General features: G+C 51.1%; 1 protein-coding gene and 1 long non-coding RNA gene across 3 annotated transcripts in view; one reads left to right on the plus strand and one right to left on the minus strand.

Annotated features, from left to right (window-relative positions):
- The window catches only part of NSMCE4A (NSE4 homolog A, SMC5-SMC6 complex component), a gene marked incomplete at its 5' end in the record, with an annotated part of 9,534 nt that extends 2,651 nt beyond the window's left edge, over positions 1-6,883 (plus strand). Inside the window, 8 exons of the mRNA XM_014528277.1 lie at positions 874-1,025; positions 2,358-2,457; positions 3,072-3,162; positions 3,770-3,864; positions 4,925-4,973; positions 5,625-5,719; positions 5,814-5,899; positions 6,715-6,883. Of these exons, the coding sequence (XP_014383763.1) occupies positions 874-1,025; positions 2,358-2,457; positions 3,072-3,162; positions 3,770-3,864; positions 4,925-4,973; positions 5,625-5,719; positions 5,814-5,897 (666 nt within the window). The remainder of the gene's footprint in view (positions 1-873; positions 1,026-2,357; positions 2,458-3,071; positions 3,163-3,769; positions 3,865-4,924; positions 4,974-5,624; positions 5,720-5,813; positions 5,900-6,714) is intronic.
- Positions 6,884-9,926: 3,043 nt separating this feature from the next.
- Positions 9,927-15,564, minus strand: part of LOC106723696 — a 9,373-nt gene continuing 3,735 nt past the window's right edge. The window contains exons 2-3 of one of the 2 annotated variants that reach the window (XR_001359400.1): positions 12,600-12,674; positions 9,927-10,981 (exon numbers count right to left, since the gene is read on the minus strand). This is a non-coding gene — a long non-coding RNA (uncharacterized LOC106723696). Of the gene's footprint in view, positions 10,982-12,482; positions 12,545-12,599; positions 12,675-15,564 lie in introns of those variants that run through there. The other variant, XR_001359401.1, reaches the window with a different exon arrangement.

Consider the following 15,564-nt stretch of genomic DNA (forward strand, 5'->3'; position numbering starts at 1 on the left):
GGGGAAGGGGGGGAGGGGGCAGGAGATGCAGGGCTGACGGGCTCTCTGACCTGCTTCCAGCAGCCGCTTTCCCCCAAGTGGGGTTGCCTTCCTGGGGTTACGCTCTCGGGAGGACTTGGATGATTGCTCTGTGTGTGTGACCATTTTAGTCGATAACCTCTGGACACTTCGTAATCGTATAATGTGATGACCACGTGCTCTCCTAGCAGAGAGAGCGTGTCGCCTTTTCTGCGAGCTCCTCTGAGAGAGGACGCACTCCCGCCAGCTCCCCAGGAAGGCGGCTGCCAGCGGGGCCACCCTCCCCCGTGCCCGCGGCCCCTGGGTGCTGAGGAGGGGCTCCGGGGCCTGGCCTCTGGGTGCTGAGACCACTGAGCAGGGGTCAGGGGTCAGCTAAAAATGAAAATCCCAACGCAGCTCAGCTTCCCTGTTGTCTTGGAGCGTGTGGTTAGGGCGTGATTGCGTGTTTTATGCTGGCACAGCCTAACTAGTATTTTACACACGAGCTGTGTGGGCCAGAGCCGGGTCCCGTCTGGCTCCGGGGCCGTTTGGGGCCTGGACCAGGGAGGATGTAGCACCGTCCCTGGCCTCCACCCACTCGATGCTGGGAGAAGCCCACACCCAGCCATGACACCCACAGATGTCCCCACAGCTCGCTCTCCCCCCAGTCCTCGGTGCACTGAGGACTACCTTCTGCCCATAGCAGGTGCTTTTAAAATGGGAATTTATCAATAAAGTGATCTTGGTAATAGAAATGCAGCCGGCGCGTCTGCACACGGACACAGACGGTGCCTGTGGCCTGTTACCGCTGAGAGAGGATGGCTCAGTGGTGAATGGTTGCTGGGGCTTCACTGGGTTTTTCCCTTCGTTTTGTAGCTGACACACATGGGCGTGAACCCGCTGGAAGCCGAAGAGCTGGTCCGTGAGGACGACAGCCCGGACTTTGAGTTCATAGTCTACGACTCCTGGAGAATATCAGGCAAAACGGCAGAAAACACCTTTAATAAAACCCATACATTCCACTTCCTGTAAGGCTCCTTACCCCCCGGGCCAGCCATTTGTAAACCGTACGTTGTGTTTGAGTGTAGGCACAGAAGTTACGTGGTGCTGTAGAGGGACGGTCGGAGCCATTGCTTAGAGACCGAACTGGTTTAAGAGCCCATGATGTGGGATTATCTGAGGCAGGAAAGGCTGAGGGCAGGCCCTCCTGGCGGTGAGGGAGCCTCGAGTCCCTGCGTCCGGTCGCTTTGTCTCATCCGTAAAGCCCTCGGAGAGAGACCGTGCCTCTCGGCACCACGAGACGAACACGTGTGAAGTGCGTGTGTCACGCTCCCGCCCGGATGCTTGCTCTCCTGCGTTTGAAGGCTGTTTGAGTCACTGCCATGTGACCTGCCCAGTTTGGTTTTGGATACAACTCTGGTTTTGAAGTTTCTCTCCCCAAACGCACTCATTTCTGTCTTAACTTCCTGCTCAGCCGATGGGGAAGCGCACACTCCGAGGGCTCTTTGGTGAGGCCGAGTGCAGAGGGGTGGACCTTGTTCCCAGAGCACCTTCTCCAGGCCCATCGTGTCTTCCTCATGAGGCGGGGCTGGGCGTCCGTGCGTCCTGATCCCCCTCAGAACCTCGAGACTGGCCCTGGCTGGTTTTGGTGTCTCGGGGGGGCTGAGGGGCCTGTGTGGGTCTGTGTGGGGACAGGTTCCTGCCTAACAGGCCTTGGGGCCGGGGGCCCGACCCCTTTCTCTGTTCGGGCGCAAAGGTCAGGCCTCTGCACTGTGGGATGGACTCCGGGTCTTTGTTGGCTGCTGAGGGCTGGGCTCTGTCAGATCCCAGGTGGACGGCTGGCCTTGGGCAGCGTCCCCTTTACTCACCAGCCGGCCTGCGACCCTGTGCCCGCGATGGCTCCTCCCTTGGCTCCCCTGCCCCCCCGCCCCAAACGTGTCCTCCCCCCCCCAAGCTGGCAAGGCTGTTCTCCCTCAGGCCCCAACCTGGGAGCCTCCAGTAGCTGCTCCAGCGGAGCTGTGAATGCAGGGCCAGGCTGCCCCGCTCGGGGTGGTGCTCCGCTCGGGGTGCTGCCCCGCTCGGGGTGGTGCTCCAGGCTGCACGTGGGACCTACAGGGCACAGGACACACCTGCCTACACTGTGTCCTTTGGTTGCTCAAGTGTAGGGGCCACAGGGGTCTGAATTCCTGGGGCTTGGCCTCTGCCTGCTGCACCTATCGCTGTGGCTTCCGTCTGCACTGGGCCTTCTGGGAGGGAGTGGGGCAGGGAGCCAGGGTCTCTGCTGGAGCCATGGGCCTCCCGCACACCTGTCCGAAGGCTGGTACCCACGGAGCCGCTTCTGAGAGCACCTTTTCCGTTAGGTTGGGCTCCATCCAGGGCGAGTGCCCTGTGCCGAAGCCGCGCGCCGAGCGCCCCAGGAGGATCTGTGCGCTGGAGAAGGAGCGGGAAATGCCTGTCCAGGTTCGTAAAGCACCTGACGTGGGAACAGCCACGAATGCGGTGGACGTGCAGTTTGGCCGTCTTGTCTAGGCGTTAGGGTCTGGAATCACTTAAATAGTCGTGTTATTTGAGTCTTTAAACTTTTTATTGGATTGTCCATTGGTCAAAGTCTTAATGCATCCAGTACTTGGGGTCAGTTCTAAGCCCGGGTTTCTCAACCTCCCGATACCACGCGTGGGGTGGAAGTTCTTGTTCGAGGCTCGGTCTGGTGCCTGTGGGATGTTCAGCAGCATCCTTGGCCGTCTCCCACTGGGTGCCAGGAGCAGCTTTCTTCCCCACCCAGGGCGGGGCAGCCACATATTGGCAGTGTCCCCAGAGGCCAAACCACACCCAGGTGTGAGCGCTGTTGTAAAGTACCCTTTTGCGTTCTGCTGTTTTATGCTCCACCTGAAGGTGGCTGGTTTGGTCATGTGACTCCTGTGTGAAGAATTCCTAGGGAATGTTCCTGAAAAGCTCTGTAAGCTTTAAGACGGCCATAAACACTGCTAGCCGGGAGAGACCTAGAGGAGGTGCCTGGGGAAGAGCAGGAGGTTCGCTGCGTGTCAGTCGGCTTGATGACAACTTTATATTTTCAGCTAAAAAGAATGGAAGAGTCTCAGCAAGAAGCCACAGAAAAAGAAGTAGAACGGATCTTAGGGTTGTTGCAGACATACTTCCGAGAAGATCGTAAGTATGAGGCCAAGTTCCAGATGGAGCAGTCTACTTGCTAGATGTGTCCCATCCCACCTCTCCCTCCCCAGAGGCAGCCACCTGTAACGTGCTGGGTAGATTCGCAGATGGTCTCAGAGCTATGCCAGTCCTATGAATAGGCACATAGTAGGGTGTTTTGTGGGGTTTTCAAAGCTGATCACGATGCACACATTCTTCTGCAGCGTGACTTTTCCGTGTGGACACTTTCCTCTCAGTGCGTGGGGCTCTCTTATTCTTGTCGGTGACCCCCACTCTACGGCTGCATCATAGACCCACTGACAGCCCCTCTGCGGCAGGCGAGTGAGGCCTTATAGCCCTTCAGTCCCCGTAAGCTGCGGGAGAAGTTTGGCCTGCCTTTGTCCATAGGTGCTAATATTTTTAGGACAGTTTTGAGGGGGAGGGGGGGCCCAGGGGCCATGCCTGGTTTTAATAGATTTGCCAAACTGCCCCCCTGAAGGGTCGTATCTGTTCACACTCCCACGGCAGGGGTGCCCGTCTTTCCTCGGGCTGGCACTGGCGTTGGGCTTAGTGGTGAGCAGCAGCCACGCCCCGTCCTGAAGAATTTCTCCTCCTCTGTCTGTAGCCGACACGCCTATGTCCTTCTTTGACTTTGTGGTCGACCCACATTCTTTCCCTCGAACGGTGGAAAACATCTTTCATGTCTCCTTCATCGTAAGGGTAAGACTTATTTCTCTAATTGCTTTTATGAGCTTTTAAAAAATAAATAATAAAAACTGTGGAGGAGCTGGCAGAGGAGTGGGTACTAACCAGTGTGAATGTAGACCCATTGTTGCAAAATAGGAACTGACCTGGAGGCAGAAGCACCGGCTAAACCGAGTTCATAATTTAGGTGCTTGCTTTCCCGTTTAGAATTTTAGTGAAAGGACTGGCAAAATGTGAACATGGAACTATGGGTTCGATAGCACTGTGGTGTCCACGGGACACGCCCTGCGTTCAATAGCTGTCGTGTTAGTAGAACCTCCCTGTTCTCAGGGAGCATCAGGGCCACATGGTCTATCACGTACTCTCATAAAAACTGATAATACAATATGCGAGGTGGGCCGAAGGAGGCTCACGGCCGTGGAACCCTGGATGAGTATTTATTGTATGTTCCACGTAAACCACCGTCAGCCTGCTTTGGCCCACCCCGTGTCTACAGAGAGCGACAAAGCAGGTGCGCAGCACGTGGAGGAGGTTGTACAGCGGTCTTGTAGCTCTAAGCGGGAAGTTGCTTTTGACAAAGCAGGTGCGCAGCACGTGGAGGTCGTACAGCGGTCTTGTAGCTCTAAGCGGGAAGTTGCTTTAAAGGAGGTAAAGTAAAGTGCTAAGGAGCTTGCTTAGACTGTGTGTTACCGGATTGCTTTCCAGCACATGTAAGAGGAAAGTGATCTTAACCTGAGACAAAAATCTTGCATTGACCAAAGTTTTCCCAGAAATGATAACAGGCATATTTTGTCAATGGTGCATGATAGAATTATGCATAATAAAATGTGAGTATCGGTTAAGGAGGAAGACAGTTTAGTCCACGAGATCCTGGGGCGGAGGCGTGTCGAGTAGAAAAGCTGTGAGAGACCCGGGAGGCGTGTAAAGAAAAACGTTCAGGTCTTGTCCATGTAATCGCCCCACTGTTGTCACAGTTTCATTGTCTGAGATACAAAACTTTCTGAATAACTTTTTTATCCAGTGTTTATAGGATCTAAATTGTAGTCTTCTAAAATCACTTTTTGGTGTGTTTTAGGATGGTTTTGCAAGAATAAAACTTGACCAAGACCGACTGCCAATAATAGGTAAATGATCCTATGTTCAGGAAAATTAGTTTTAGAGAAAATTTATTTGGTACTAGAGTTTATGTATTTTACTAAATGTGAGTGAGTTTTCACTTTAGGAAACAAACTCTTGTAATGCTGTATCTTTATCAACCAACTGAAAATGTGGCCATAGTTTAAAACAATGGATTCATCTATATCATTGATTTGGTTCAACATCTGCTGTCAAGATGAACAAGAAATCATATAATTTCCCTCAAATTTTAAGTTAGAAAGTTGGTCATTGCCGATATTTTTGTAGTTTTCTTCCTATTTTCTCCTAATGCCAGCGCCTTCGCTCCCTGGGAGAATCTTTGCTTGTTAGTTGAGTAATTGCTCCTGGTAAGAACTCGTAGAGTGAAGACCGCCAGGGCGCAGCTCCGTGGTTGCTACGCAGAGATGCGAGGTTTCCAAGTGGTAGAATGTGTTACTCGACTACATTTTTTTAATGAAAACAAATGGATGACTTGCCAGTATAATAACATTACAACGCAGTGATGCATGAAGTCCCAATAACTAGGTAGAATTGGAATCATCTTCTCGATACAGGTTTCATTCCTGTTATTCGTCAGTTCCTGTTTAGCTTACCTCTTCTGAGTGGATAACCTTTGAAAACTTTTGTCTTTCAAACAGAGCCCGTTAATATTAATGAGGAAAGTGAGGGCATTGACCAGAACACCCAAATCAGGAATCAAGGGATTATAGCTTTGAGTTACCGCGACTGGGAGGTAAAGCTCCGCCCATGCCCACAGGTGGTCCCGCCGTGACAAGCTCCCTGGACCTTGTCCGTAAGCCCGTGCCCACCTGTTCTTTGCTCTGCAGGAGATCGTGCGGACCTTTGAGATCTCGGAGCCGGTGATCGTGTCCGGCCCGAGCCGGCAGAGCCTGAGTGCTGATGGCAGCTGAAGGTAAGGCTCTGGGGGCAACCGGGGCTTTTAGCAAACGCTCCGGGTGTCTGACCATCCCGCGGGGCACATTCTGGGCAAGTGTGGGTCTTGCCGCCCGTTGCCTCCCTTGTTGGGGACAAAGGCCGGGCAGGCCCTGTGGTTGATCCCCTCTTTGGTAGGCAGTCGGTAGAGGCAGAGCAGCTAGTTCCTGGCGTGGCTTTTTTAACCCCTAGCATGACCCATCGGTACGTAAGTGAATATGGAAGCCTCCCATCGGTTTGGTTCAGTGTCCGTTAGATTTGCTTACTTTGTGGGTACAAAGCAGAAAAGGAGGATCCCCTCAAAATGAAGTTAGGAAATGGCCATTTCTCAAACGAGCGATGCTGCGAGGGAACTCTGCCTTTCTACGAAGGAGCGCATTGCTGCAAGGAAGGCTCAGTGGTGATCTGGCTTCTGCAAGCAGCTGTGGGGGGCCTGGGAGACCGGGACTCGGCTGGCTCTGCCCCTTTATGGTGGCGGGCAAGTCACCTGCTCACGCTCGGCCACATTTGCCTGACAGATCTATGACTCTCCATAAAATGGGGAGGCTTCTTTTTCTAGCTGAAGTGTTCTATGGTTCTGAGAGTTAAAATGTGAACTCTTCACCTGTGCCTCCATTAGTTGAGCTGCTTTTGTTCTGGGCCTGAGGGAGGGGAGCATTGACACAAGGTCGGTGTGTGATGGGTGAACGGGGCCTACGCACTGAGGAGGGCTAGCTCTTAGGTTGCATTCTTGTATATTAAGTCAACTTTTGATTTCTAAACTGTTAACCAGCTATTTCCCCTCCTCCCTTCTAGGACTCTAATGGATAGTGAAATCCAGAAAGGAAAGCAGCATGTGTTGTATATATTGTATGATTGAACGTTTTTAAAGGCAGATTGTTTTTAGTAAACTGTAGCTTTTGATAGTGTATCGATTTGTCATGGTTGTCTTTGATTAAAGGAGATGCACTGCCATGTTCACAAATAGTTGTAGTTGCTCTTTGTTCTGTTGTCAGGAGAGTGGCTTCTCTCCAGTCTGGTCCCACAGGAAGTTTCAGACCGGCTGGTAGTGGCCCACACATCATGATGGTCCTTGTTACGTCCCTGGCTGTGCAGTCAGCTCATCGGCTCCACACGTAACAGGTTGTACCACATGAAATAGTCTTTGTGCTAAAACGTGGTCAAGTATCAGCAATGTTACGTGACTCAGCCTGTGATTTATACACAAGCAGCTGCTCGGTCCTCGCCAAGCCAGGCTGGACCACCTTCCCAGCCAGCCAGCTGTGGGTCCGTCTCGCCGGTCCTCTGTCCACGAGGCTGCTGGCCGCTAGAGGGGACCACACCCGGGCGGATGCAGGCTGCTCCCAGGGCCTGGTCTTTGCTGGGCCTTCGGGTCTGTGCCCAGTGCTCTGAGTCCCTAGTGGGCTCCTTTTCCCGTTCCCGCGTTCTAATCGGCCCTTGCTCACTCCTTCCCTCGGGTCAGAGCTGGAGGGCCTGTCTGTGGAAGGCTCGGGTCGAGCTCCCCGCCTCCTCGTCTCGCCCTGCCAGTCATCCCCCTCCCTCTCCACACCTCGTGCTTTCCCCTCCACCATCTCATCTCATCTCATCTCAGCAAGAGGCCGGGACCGTGGTTCCTGTCCTGTCTCCTGTAAGTAGGACCCCTTGCGGAAGCGTCCAGTCCTGACCTTGGCCGTTCAGCACCTCCTTCCCACCGCTCTGCTGAGGCTGGTCTATGCGATTTACTGGCGATTCCTTTCCAGCCAAGATCCAGTGAGCACATGCTGAAAATGTGCTTCTCGAAAACTACATCCTCGTGTCCGACGCTTCCCGTTTCCTCCCACCATCCTGCTCGCGTGATAGACGCATCGCATCCTGAACCTTCCCAAACCGACGACCCTTCTCAGCAGCTCCAGGAGCTGGACAGAGGCTTCCTGGGCAGCACGCGGGCTGCTCTCCCGCCGCCTGTGCTGGCGCTCTTCCCGCTTTGCTTCCTCAGAAGCTGTGAATTCTTGTCTTCATCCCCCACGGCCCTCCCTCAATTGGTCCCTAACTCTCCCCTGGGCTCCCGATTCTATCTTGCCCTGGTTTCTGCCACAGCCACCCATCTGGTGCCCGCTTCCTGTCTGCCCTTCAGATTCTCCCCTTCCTTCCACCTGGGACTCCCCACTGCCTTCAGGACTGAAAGACCTGAGCTCATCAGTGACGTCAAGCCCCTTGCGATCAGGGCCTCTGCCTATCCTTCTGGCTCACTTCCTCCTCTAGACCGGTCAGTTCTTCGTTCTTGTTAAACGGCCTGGGTGAGAGTTCGCATGCCATCCCCCAGCTGGTGTATTTCACTGTTTAGTCTCCTCGGGTTGGGAATCACCCGTCACCACAGCCAGCTGGAGAACATTGTTGCCCTGTCCCGGCCGTCAGCAGGCACGCGGCCTTCCTCACCTGCCCTCCTCACCCTTCGGCCCTAACCCCCCCGCTGACCCACTCTCTCTCTCTGCTATTTCTGTCTTCAGAAATGTGCCTGTTCTGGACATTTCACATCAATGGAATCACATGTGTGGTCTTAACATTATAAATTTTTGGCTATTGCCTTCCTCGTCCCCTTCATTTCCATTCTGCTTGTTCCAAACACTCCCCACTAAGACGCGAGTGGTTACTTTCTTCAAACCAAGGGGGGAAAGCTGCTGCTTCGCATGCCGTACCCTTTGTAAACCATCCACTTTTTCATTTTTTTAAAAACTGTCAACAGAAGTTACCTGGACGGGTTGGTTAGGGGCCACTTTTTCCTCTTTCAACTTCTGAATTGAAAAACAAACAACTGATGGATGCCATCTTTTAAAAAGCAAACTAAGGTAGTACCCAAAGCCTTTCCCCCTCCACAACCGTGTGTTTGAGTAGCACCTGCTCTTACCGTAGTCGTCTTGTGTGTGCGCACCTGTTCATCTGCACCCTTTTCCTGTGGGGCTCTCCCAGGGCCAGGGCTGCGGCTTCCTCTGTGCGGCACTGGCTGTGGGGGTGCAGGCCACGCTCTCCTCACTGCCCTGCTGCCCGAGGAGTCCCGTCCAGGTGCATCCTCGGGCTCCAGACCCATCCATTGCGCCCTCCTCCCGAGTCCCTATTCTTACACTAGAGCTTGTGCTACAGAAGTGGAGGTGTTCTGCTTTGCTCCTTCTATGGGTGACAGACGGTTCAGGGGTTGGGGGCGGGAGGTGAAAATGTGGCTGCACACTTCAGAGAGGAGGAGTCTGTTTCCTCTTCCCCTGCATCTGGGGAAGCTAATAAACTGTAGCTTTTGATAGTGTATCGATTTGTCATGGTTGTGGGCCTCCCAACTTGATGAGCAACACAGTATGGCAGAAAGGATGCTCTGGAGGCCAGGCCCTGAGAAGCCTTGTAGAGTTTGACAGGCCGCTCAGAGCCCTGAGTCACTGTAATAAGTTCAGCTACCATGAGGCCCTGAAACCACACGGGATGGGAGGGAGGGAGGGGACTAGCCCAGCTACCCAGCTTTCTGGCTGGGAGGAGTCTGTTTCCTCTTCCCCTGCATCTGGGGAAGCTAATAAAAGAGGAGGAGTCTGTTTGTATCGATTTGTCATGGTGGTGGGCCTCCCAACTTGATGAGCAACACAGTATGGCAGAAAGGATGCTCTGGAGGCCAGGCCCTGAGAAGCCTTGTAGAGTTTGACAGGCCGCTCAGAGCCCTGAGTCACTGTAATAAGTTCAGCTACCATGAGGCCCTGAAACCACACGGGATGGGAGGGAGGGAGGGGACTAGCCCAGCTACCCAGCTTTCTGGCTGTTCCTGCCAAGGGCCTGTAGGGGAAGCATGGGCCCCCAGACTAGCCCGGCATCACCTGAGTGTCCCCACGTGGCTGCGCTGGTGCTACAGGGCAGAGCCTTGCCCAGCTGAGCTCTGCCTGGATTCTTGATACAGAATTGTGAGCTATAAGAAGATGGTGGTTTTAAGCCAAGTTTTGTGTTTATGGTTTAACTCCTTCCTCCCTCTCCCCATTTTGATGCACTTGGACACAAAATTAGGATATGGGATTTTACTGCATAACAGCTATGAAAGTCTGCTGGCCTAAACAAGAAATACAGTAACCTAGAAAGTTTTTATTTTCTTTTCTAGTTGACTTCTCAAAAACGGTGGTATCCTCAAGAGCTGTCTTCGGAGGGGTTTTTTAACGTTGCTCTCTCTGGACTTTTCCCTCAGAACAGTCACTTCTATGGGTGCCTCCCAGCGAGGCTGTACGAGGGGATAGGCTGTGATCTGCTCGAATTCCTTCACTTCCTCTTTCCTCACCTGAGGTTTTAGGAGAGGAGGAGCCTGGCCGGCAAGTTTCTGAGCATCTCGTTTGTGCTTTCTCTGCTCGGCGAGCTCTCGCCCTCGGATCATGCGCTCTCGATGTCTCTGCATCTGCTCCTGCAACCAGGCCACCTGGTGCTGTTTGGTTTTAGCTCTGGGTCTTCTCTGGAAGTTTTCCGTCTTTTCATGCTCCTGGGTGAATGTTTTGGGGGAAAGTATCTCACATGGACTTTTCTGAGGAGGCTGCCGATACTTGTGGTCTCGGAGGCCTCTCGCTCGCTCTGCTTGGTGGATGTGTTTCTTTATCTGGTCCAGCTCCTTCTCAGACACTAGATAGTCCCATCTTTGATCATCACCTGTCTTTTCACTTTGTATTCTCTTTCCCTCTTCCTTTCTGTCAAAGTCCCTTTTTGGAAGCATAAAGTATTCCCAAGCATCTTCCAGCATTTCTTGATGTCGTTGACAGCAGTGCTCCTCTGCTTGGCAAACCACAAGTCAAAAGACAGTGTATGTGTACGGAGTGTTTTATTCTCCTGCTGAAACGCGTGGACTGTTTCCTCACTTCTGTAGGATGGACGTCACCCAGCCGCTTGTCAGAGGGACCTACCAGAACTGTCTAAGTCGGCTGCTCTTTGTCATGGTCCCTGGCACGGATCTCAGGTGGCAGCCAGCCCTGCCTGGCACGCCCACCCCATGCTCACTTAGAGTCTCTTCACTGTGCACCCCGTCCTCCTCTTCACTCCCCTCCGCAGGATCCCTCCTCGTTGAAGCCTTGGCCTTAGACTTCCTCGAGGAAACAGAAGCAGTCACTCAGGAGCACCCCTCCCCCGGTCACAGCCACCACCAAGTGCCTCCCCGACTCCGTCCTCCTGCCTTTCCAACGGAAACACTGCCCCTCCCTGGATCAAAAGCCAGTCTTCCCCCTGTGCTCACTGAGCCTCAAGAACTTCCATGCTCAAATTCCCTTTCCTGCCTCAGCAAAACGTCCTGCTACTGGTCAGCCCATCAGCATGAAGATATGCGTCAGCCTGCGTCACCTTTGAACAGAAGAGGAGCCTTCTTTCCTGCACCTCCTCTCCGGCCTCCACTGCCTTCTTTGCTCCCCTCCACAGCGTAACTTGAAGCACTTACCTACGACCCCCTCTACTTTCCTGCCTATTTTCCTCTCAATCCTCTTCGGCTGGGCTTCTGTCCCCACCCCTTCTTCCAGACTGCTCGCATCTACGTCATGGGTGACTACACCTGGACAGATCCGGTGCTCCCACCTCTGTCCTGTCACCCTGACCTCTCAGCTTCTTTCTCTGGAGGTGACCACGCTCCTCCAGGCTGTGGACAAGGCATGTGACGGAGGCCAGCTTGGGTCCATACACTATCCCAGCGATTCGCTGAGCGTCCCCCAAGTGACTGACCAACCCTCATTCTCTTCCTACTGCATGGCCATCCCCTCCACCTGCGTTGCTGGTTCTGTCTTTCAAATGTAACGCAGGAAAGTCGAGCGGAGAAATTGTCACGTAAGGTAGAGCCGTCACAGTTAGGGCTGCTTGGACAGCGACAGTCTCAGCATGAACCAGGTGACCTCACGGGTCAGGCTCGGTGGGAAGAGTGGACAAGGCTGCCTGTGCCAGCCTCAGCCTCAGGCCCAGATACTCTAGACTTGACTCCCCCTGCAGAGTGTTGTCTTCAGTCTGCCCTTCTCAGTCCTGTCACTTCTAACCTCAAAACACCCCCACGCTGGGGCAGCAGCCTCCCTGGCTTCCCCGAACCCTCAGTTCTCTCCCTCTGCCCCAGCCACGTCACACAGTGCCAGTGGCCTTTGCATTCTCCAGATCTGAGCCCGTCGCTTTCCTGCCTCGACGTCCCAGTGGCGTCCTAACCTGGTTCCTGATCGCCTCTCAGTCGACTGCTTGCTCCCCTGCTGCAGCCACACGGACTTCCTGTTCCCCAAGAGCCATGCTCTTCCCCATCTGAGTCCTTTCACCTTCCTCCCTTCAGAGTCACACACGCGTCACCTCCAGGTCTCAGCTGACCTGCCACTTCCTCAGGCCTTCCGCACACTCATTCAGATACAGCCCCCCGCCCATGGCACTTAGCATCGTTTGTGGTAGCAACCTGCTTTATGTCACGGTCCCTCCTCGCCAGCCCAGGGAGGACACAGGTCGTGGACAGTGGCCGGGCTGTCCAGCCAGCAGAGGGGCTCAGTGAACCCACACGCCAGGCAGAGCACCAGGCCCTTTTCACCTTGTGTTAGTGGCTCCAAAACCCATGGTAAATGTTATTTCCTCACCTTGATCTTCTTTTCTCTTGGGGGCTGGGAGCATACTGCAATCTGAGGGTCTGGAGTATTTTATAAACTATCATTGTGTTAGTGGCTCCAAAACCCACGGTAAATGTATTTCCTCACCTTGATCTTCTTTTCTCTTGGGGACTGGGAGCATACTGCAATCTGAGGGTCTGGAGTATTTTGGCCCAGGCCAATCTAGAAGGTCAGAAAGAGAAGTTACGCTAGGATTTGGAGAAGCGTCTTAGGAAACATGCCCTAGCATGCGTGGTATTCGGGAATTGATTTGGGACTGACTTTACATGTTTCTCTTTCCTTCTCTCCCATCCATTTCTAAAAAAATCAAATTAAAAAAAATTTTTAAGAAAGAAAAGTTATAAAAGTAAATACGGATATTTTATGCTTAAATGAAAGAATTTCAAACATCAAGTCATGACAGTGGTTTCTGTCTATTTCATAGAAAGCACTGAATTAAAATTTCAATTTGCATTTTAATCACTTGTTTCCTAAACCAAAAAAGATACTTTAAGTCATGCCACTCAGATGTCAAATTCATGTAATAATAGTGACAGCATCATACTCCATAACAAGTTCCTAGTACAGGACAGGCATACCTCATTCTATTGCACTTCACAAATGTTGTGTTTTTGTACAAATTGAGAGGATGACCCTCCACCAGCAAAAGACTATGACTTGTTTGATGATGGTAGTCTGGAACCTAACCACAGTATGTCTGAGGTATGCCTCCCTGTGCTCACTGACTATGAGCCAGGCACTGTGTGAAGTGCTAAAAGGCTCCTGTGAAAACAGACTAAAGTCTCTTGTTTGATAAAGAAAAATATGCATTTTTAAAATATACATATACTAGAGGGTTCCTAGGTAGGCTTGGCCAGGATCAGGGCCTATTGGGGCCTTCCAGCTGCCAGCTGGGGCTGGGGCTTTCCTTCGTTCCGTGCCTCCCCCTGGTGGTCAGTGCACATCATAGCAAGCGATTGAACTCCCTATCTCCCAGTTGAACTCCTGTGGGGACACTTTGCATATTAGCCTTTTATATATATAGATTTTTATTGATTTCAGAGAGGGAGAGAGAGATAGAAACATCAATGATGAGAGAGAATCATTGATTGGTTGCCTCCTGCACACCTCCAACCTGGGCAACGAGCCCGCAACCTGGGCATGTGCTCTTGACTGGAATCGAACCCGGGACTCTTCAGTCCGCAGGCCGATGCTCTATCTACTGAGCCAAACCAGTTAAGGCAAGATATGCATTTCTTTTTTTCTTTTTTTTTTAACTGTAACTTGAAATTTTTTTTATTTCAGAAAGGAAGGGAGAGAGGTAGGGAGATAGAAACATCAATGATGAGAATCACTGATTGGCTGCCTCCTGCATGCCCCCTACTGGGGGGGAATCGAGCCTGCAACCCGGGCATGTGCCCTTGGCTGGAATTGAACCTGGGACCCTTCAGTCCACAGGCTGACGCTCTATCCACTGAGCCAAACTGGCTAGGCCAAGGTATGCATTTCTTAATGCGAGCCTCTCTTTAAGGAATCAGCTTAATGAAAATAAGACTTATATAAAGAGAATCACTTGGACTTAAAAGTGCTTGTCATTTAAATACTATTTGTACATTGTTCTCTTTCGTGTGAAGAGAAACTGGGAGGATAAAAAATGCTTATAAGCCAGGGAGATAAAGAATATTTTTGATAAGCAAATCAGGTTGAAACAAATTGAGCAAGACTAGACTTTGCCCTAACATGAGCAAAAGATGGCCTGAGTTTTTCTATGATAAATATAAAAAGAACTAGTCTGTGCCAACAGTATTTTTTCATATACCTAATTTTAATCCTTTGTCAAAAATCATGAAATATATTTAAATAGTTATGAGAAGTCCTGCCTGGGGAAGATGAGGATGGTTCTTGAACCAATATTAATACATTATTATTAACCAAAGTCTGTAGTTTAAGATTCACTCATGTTGTACATCCCATGAATTTTGACAAATTTATGACAGGAGTCCCTTATTATAATCATCAGATCTTTTGCCCACTTTTAATTGGGTTGTTAGTGCTGATAATTGTAGTTGAGGTTTTAATTTTGTTTGCTTAGGATCCATTTTAATTTTTGTGAAAGGTGTAAGGTCTGTGCCTAGACTTATTTTGCATGTGGCTCCCAGTTGTTACAGCACCATTTGCTGAAAGACCATCCTTTCTCCAGGGAGTTCCCTTTGCTCCTTTGCCCAAGATCAGTTGACTGTGTATGGATCTACTTCTGGCTTTGGACTCTGTTCCCTTGATCTAGGTCTGTTCTCTCTCCACTGTTCGATTACTCTAGTTTTATAGTAAGTTTTAAAGTCTGGTAGTGTCAGTCCTCTGACTTTTTCTCCTTTAACACTGTTTTATTCTGAGTATTTTGCCTTTCCAGATAAACTTTAGGATCCTTTTGTTGAGCTCCACAAATAACTTGCTCAGATTTTGATTAGGATTCATTGACTCGAAAAATCAAGTTGGAAAGAAGTAATATCTTAACAATATTCATCTTCCTATAAATGAACAAGGATTATCTCTTCATTTATTTACACCTTTGATTTCTTTCATCTGAGGTTTGTAGTTTTCCTCATATAGATTTTGTACATATTTTGTTAGATTTATACCTAATTATTTCTTTTGTCTTTTTTTTTTCTGGTGCTAATGCTATAATTGGTGATGAGTTTCAAGATATTTTTATTGATTCTTTGGGATTTTTCATTTGGCCAATCATGTCATTTGTGAATGACAATTTTTTCCTTCCCAATATGTATACCTTTTATTCCTTTTTTTATTTACTAGAGGCATGGCGGGGGGGGGTCCCTCATCCCGGTCTGCACCCTCTCCAATCTGGGACCCCTCAGGGGATGTCCGACTGCCAGTTTAGGCCCAATCCCATGGATCGGGCCTAAACTGGCAGTTGGACATTTGTCTCACAATCCAGGATCACTGGCTCCTAACCGCTCACCTGCCTGCCTGCCTGATCGCCCCTAACCGCTCTGCCCCACCAATCTGTTCACCCCTAACCATTCTCCCCTGCTTGCCTGATCGCCCCTAACCACTG

Source organism: Myotis brandtii, unplaced genomic scaffold, assembly GCF_000412655.1.
Source record: "Myotis brandtii unplaced genomic scaffold, ASM41265v1 scaffold628, whole genome shotgun sequence".
NCBI lineage: Eukaryota > Metazoa > Chordata > Mammalia > Chiroptera > Vespertilionidae > Myotis > Myotis brandtii.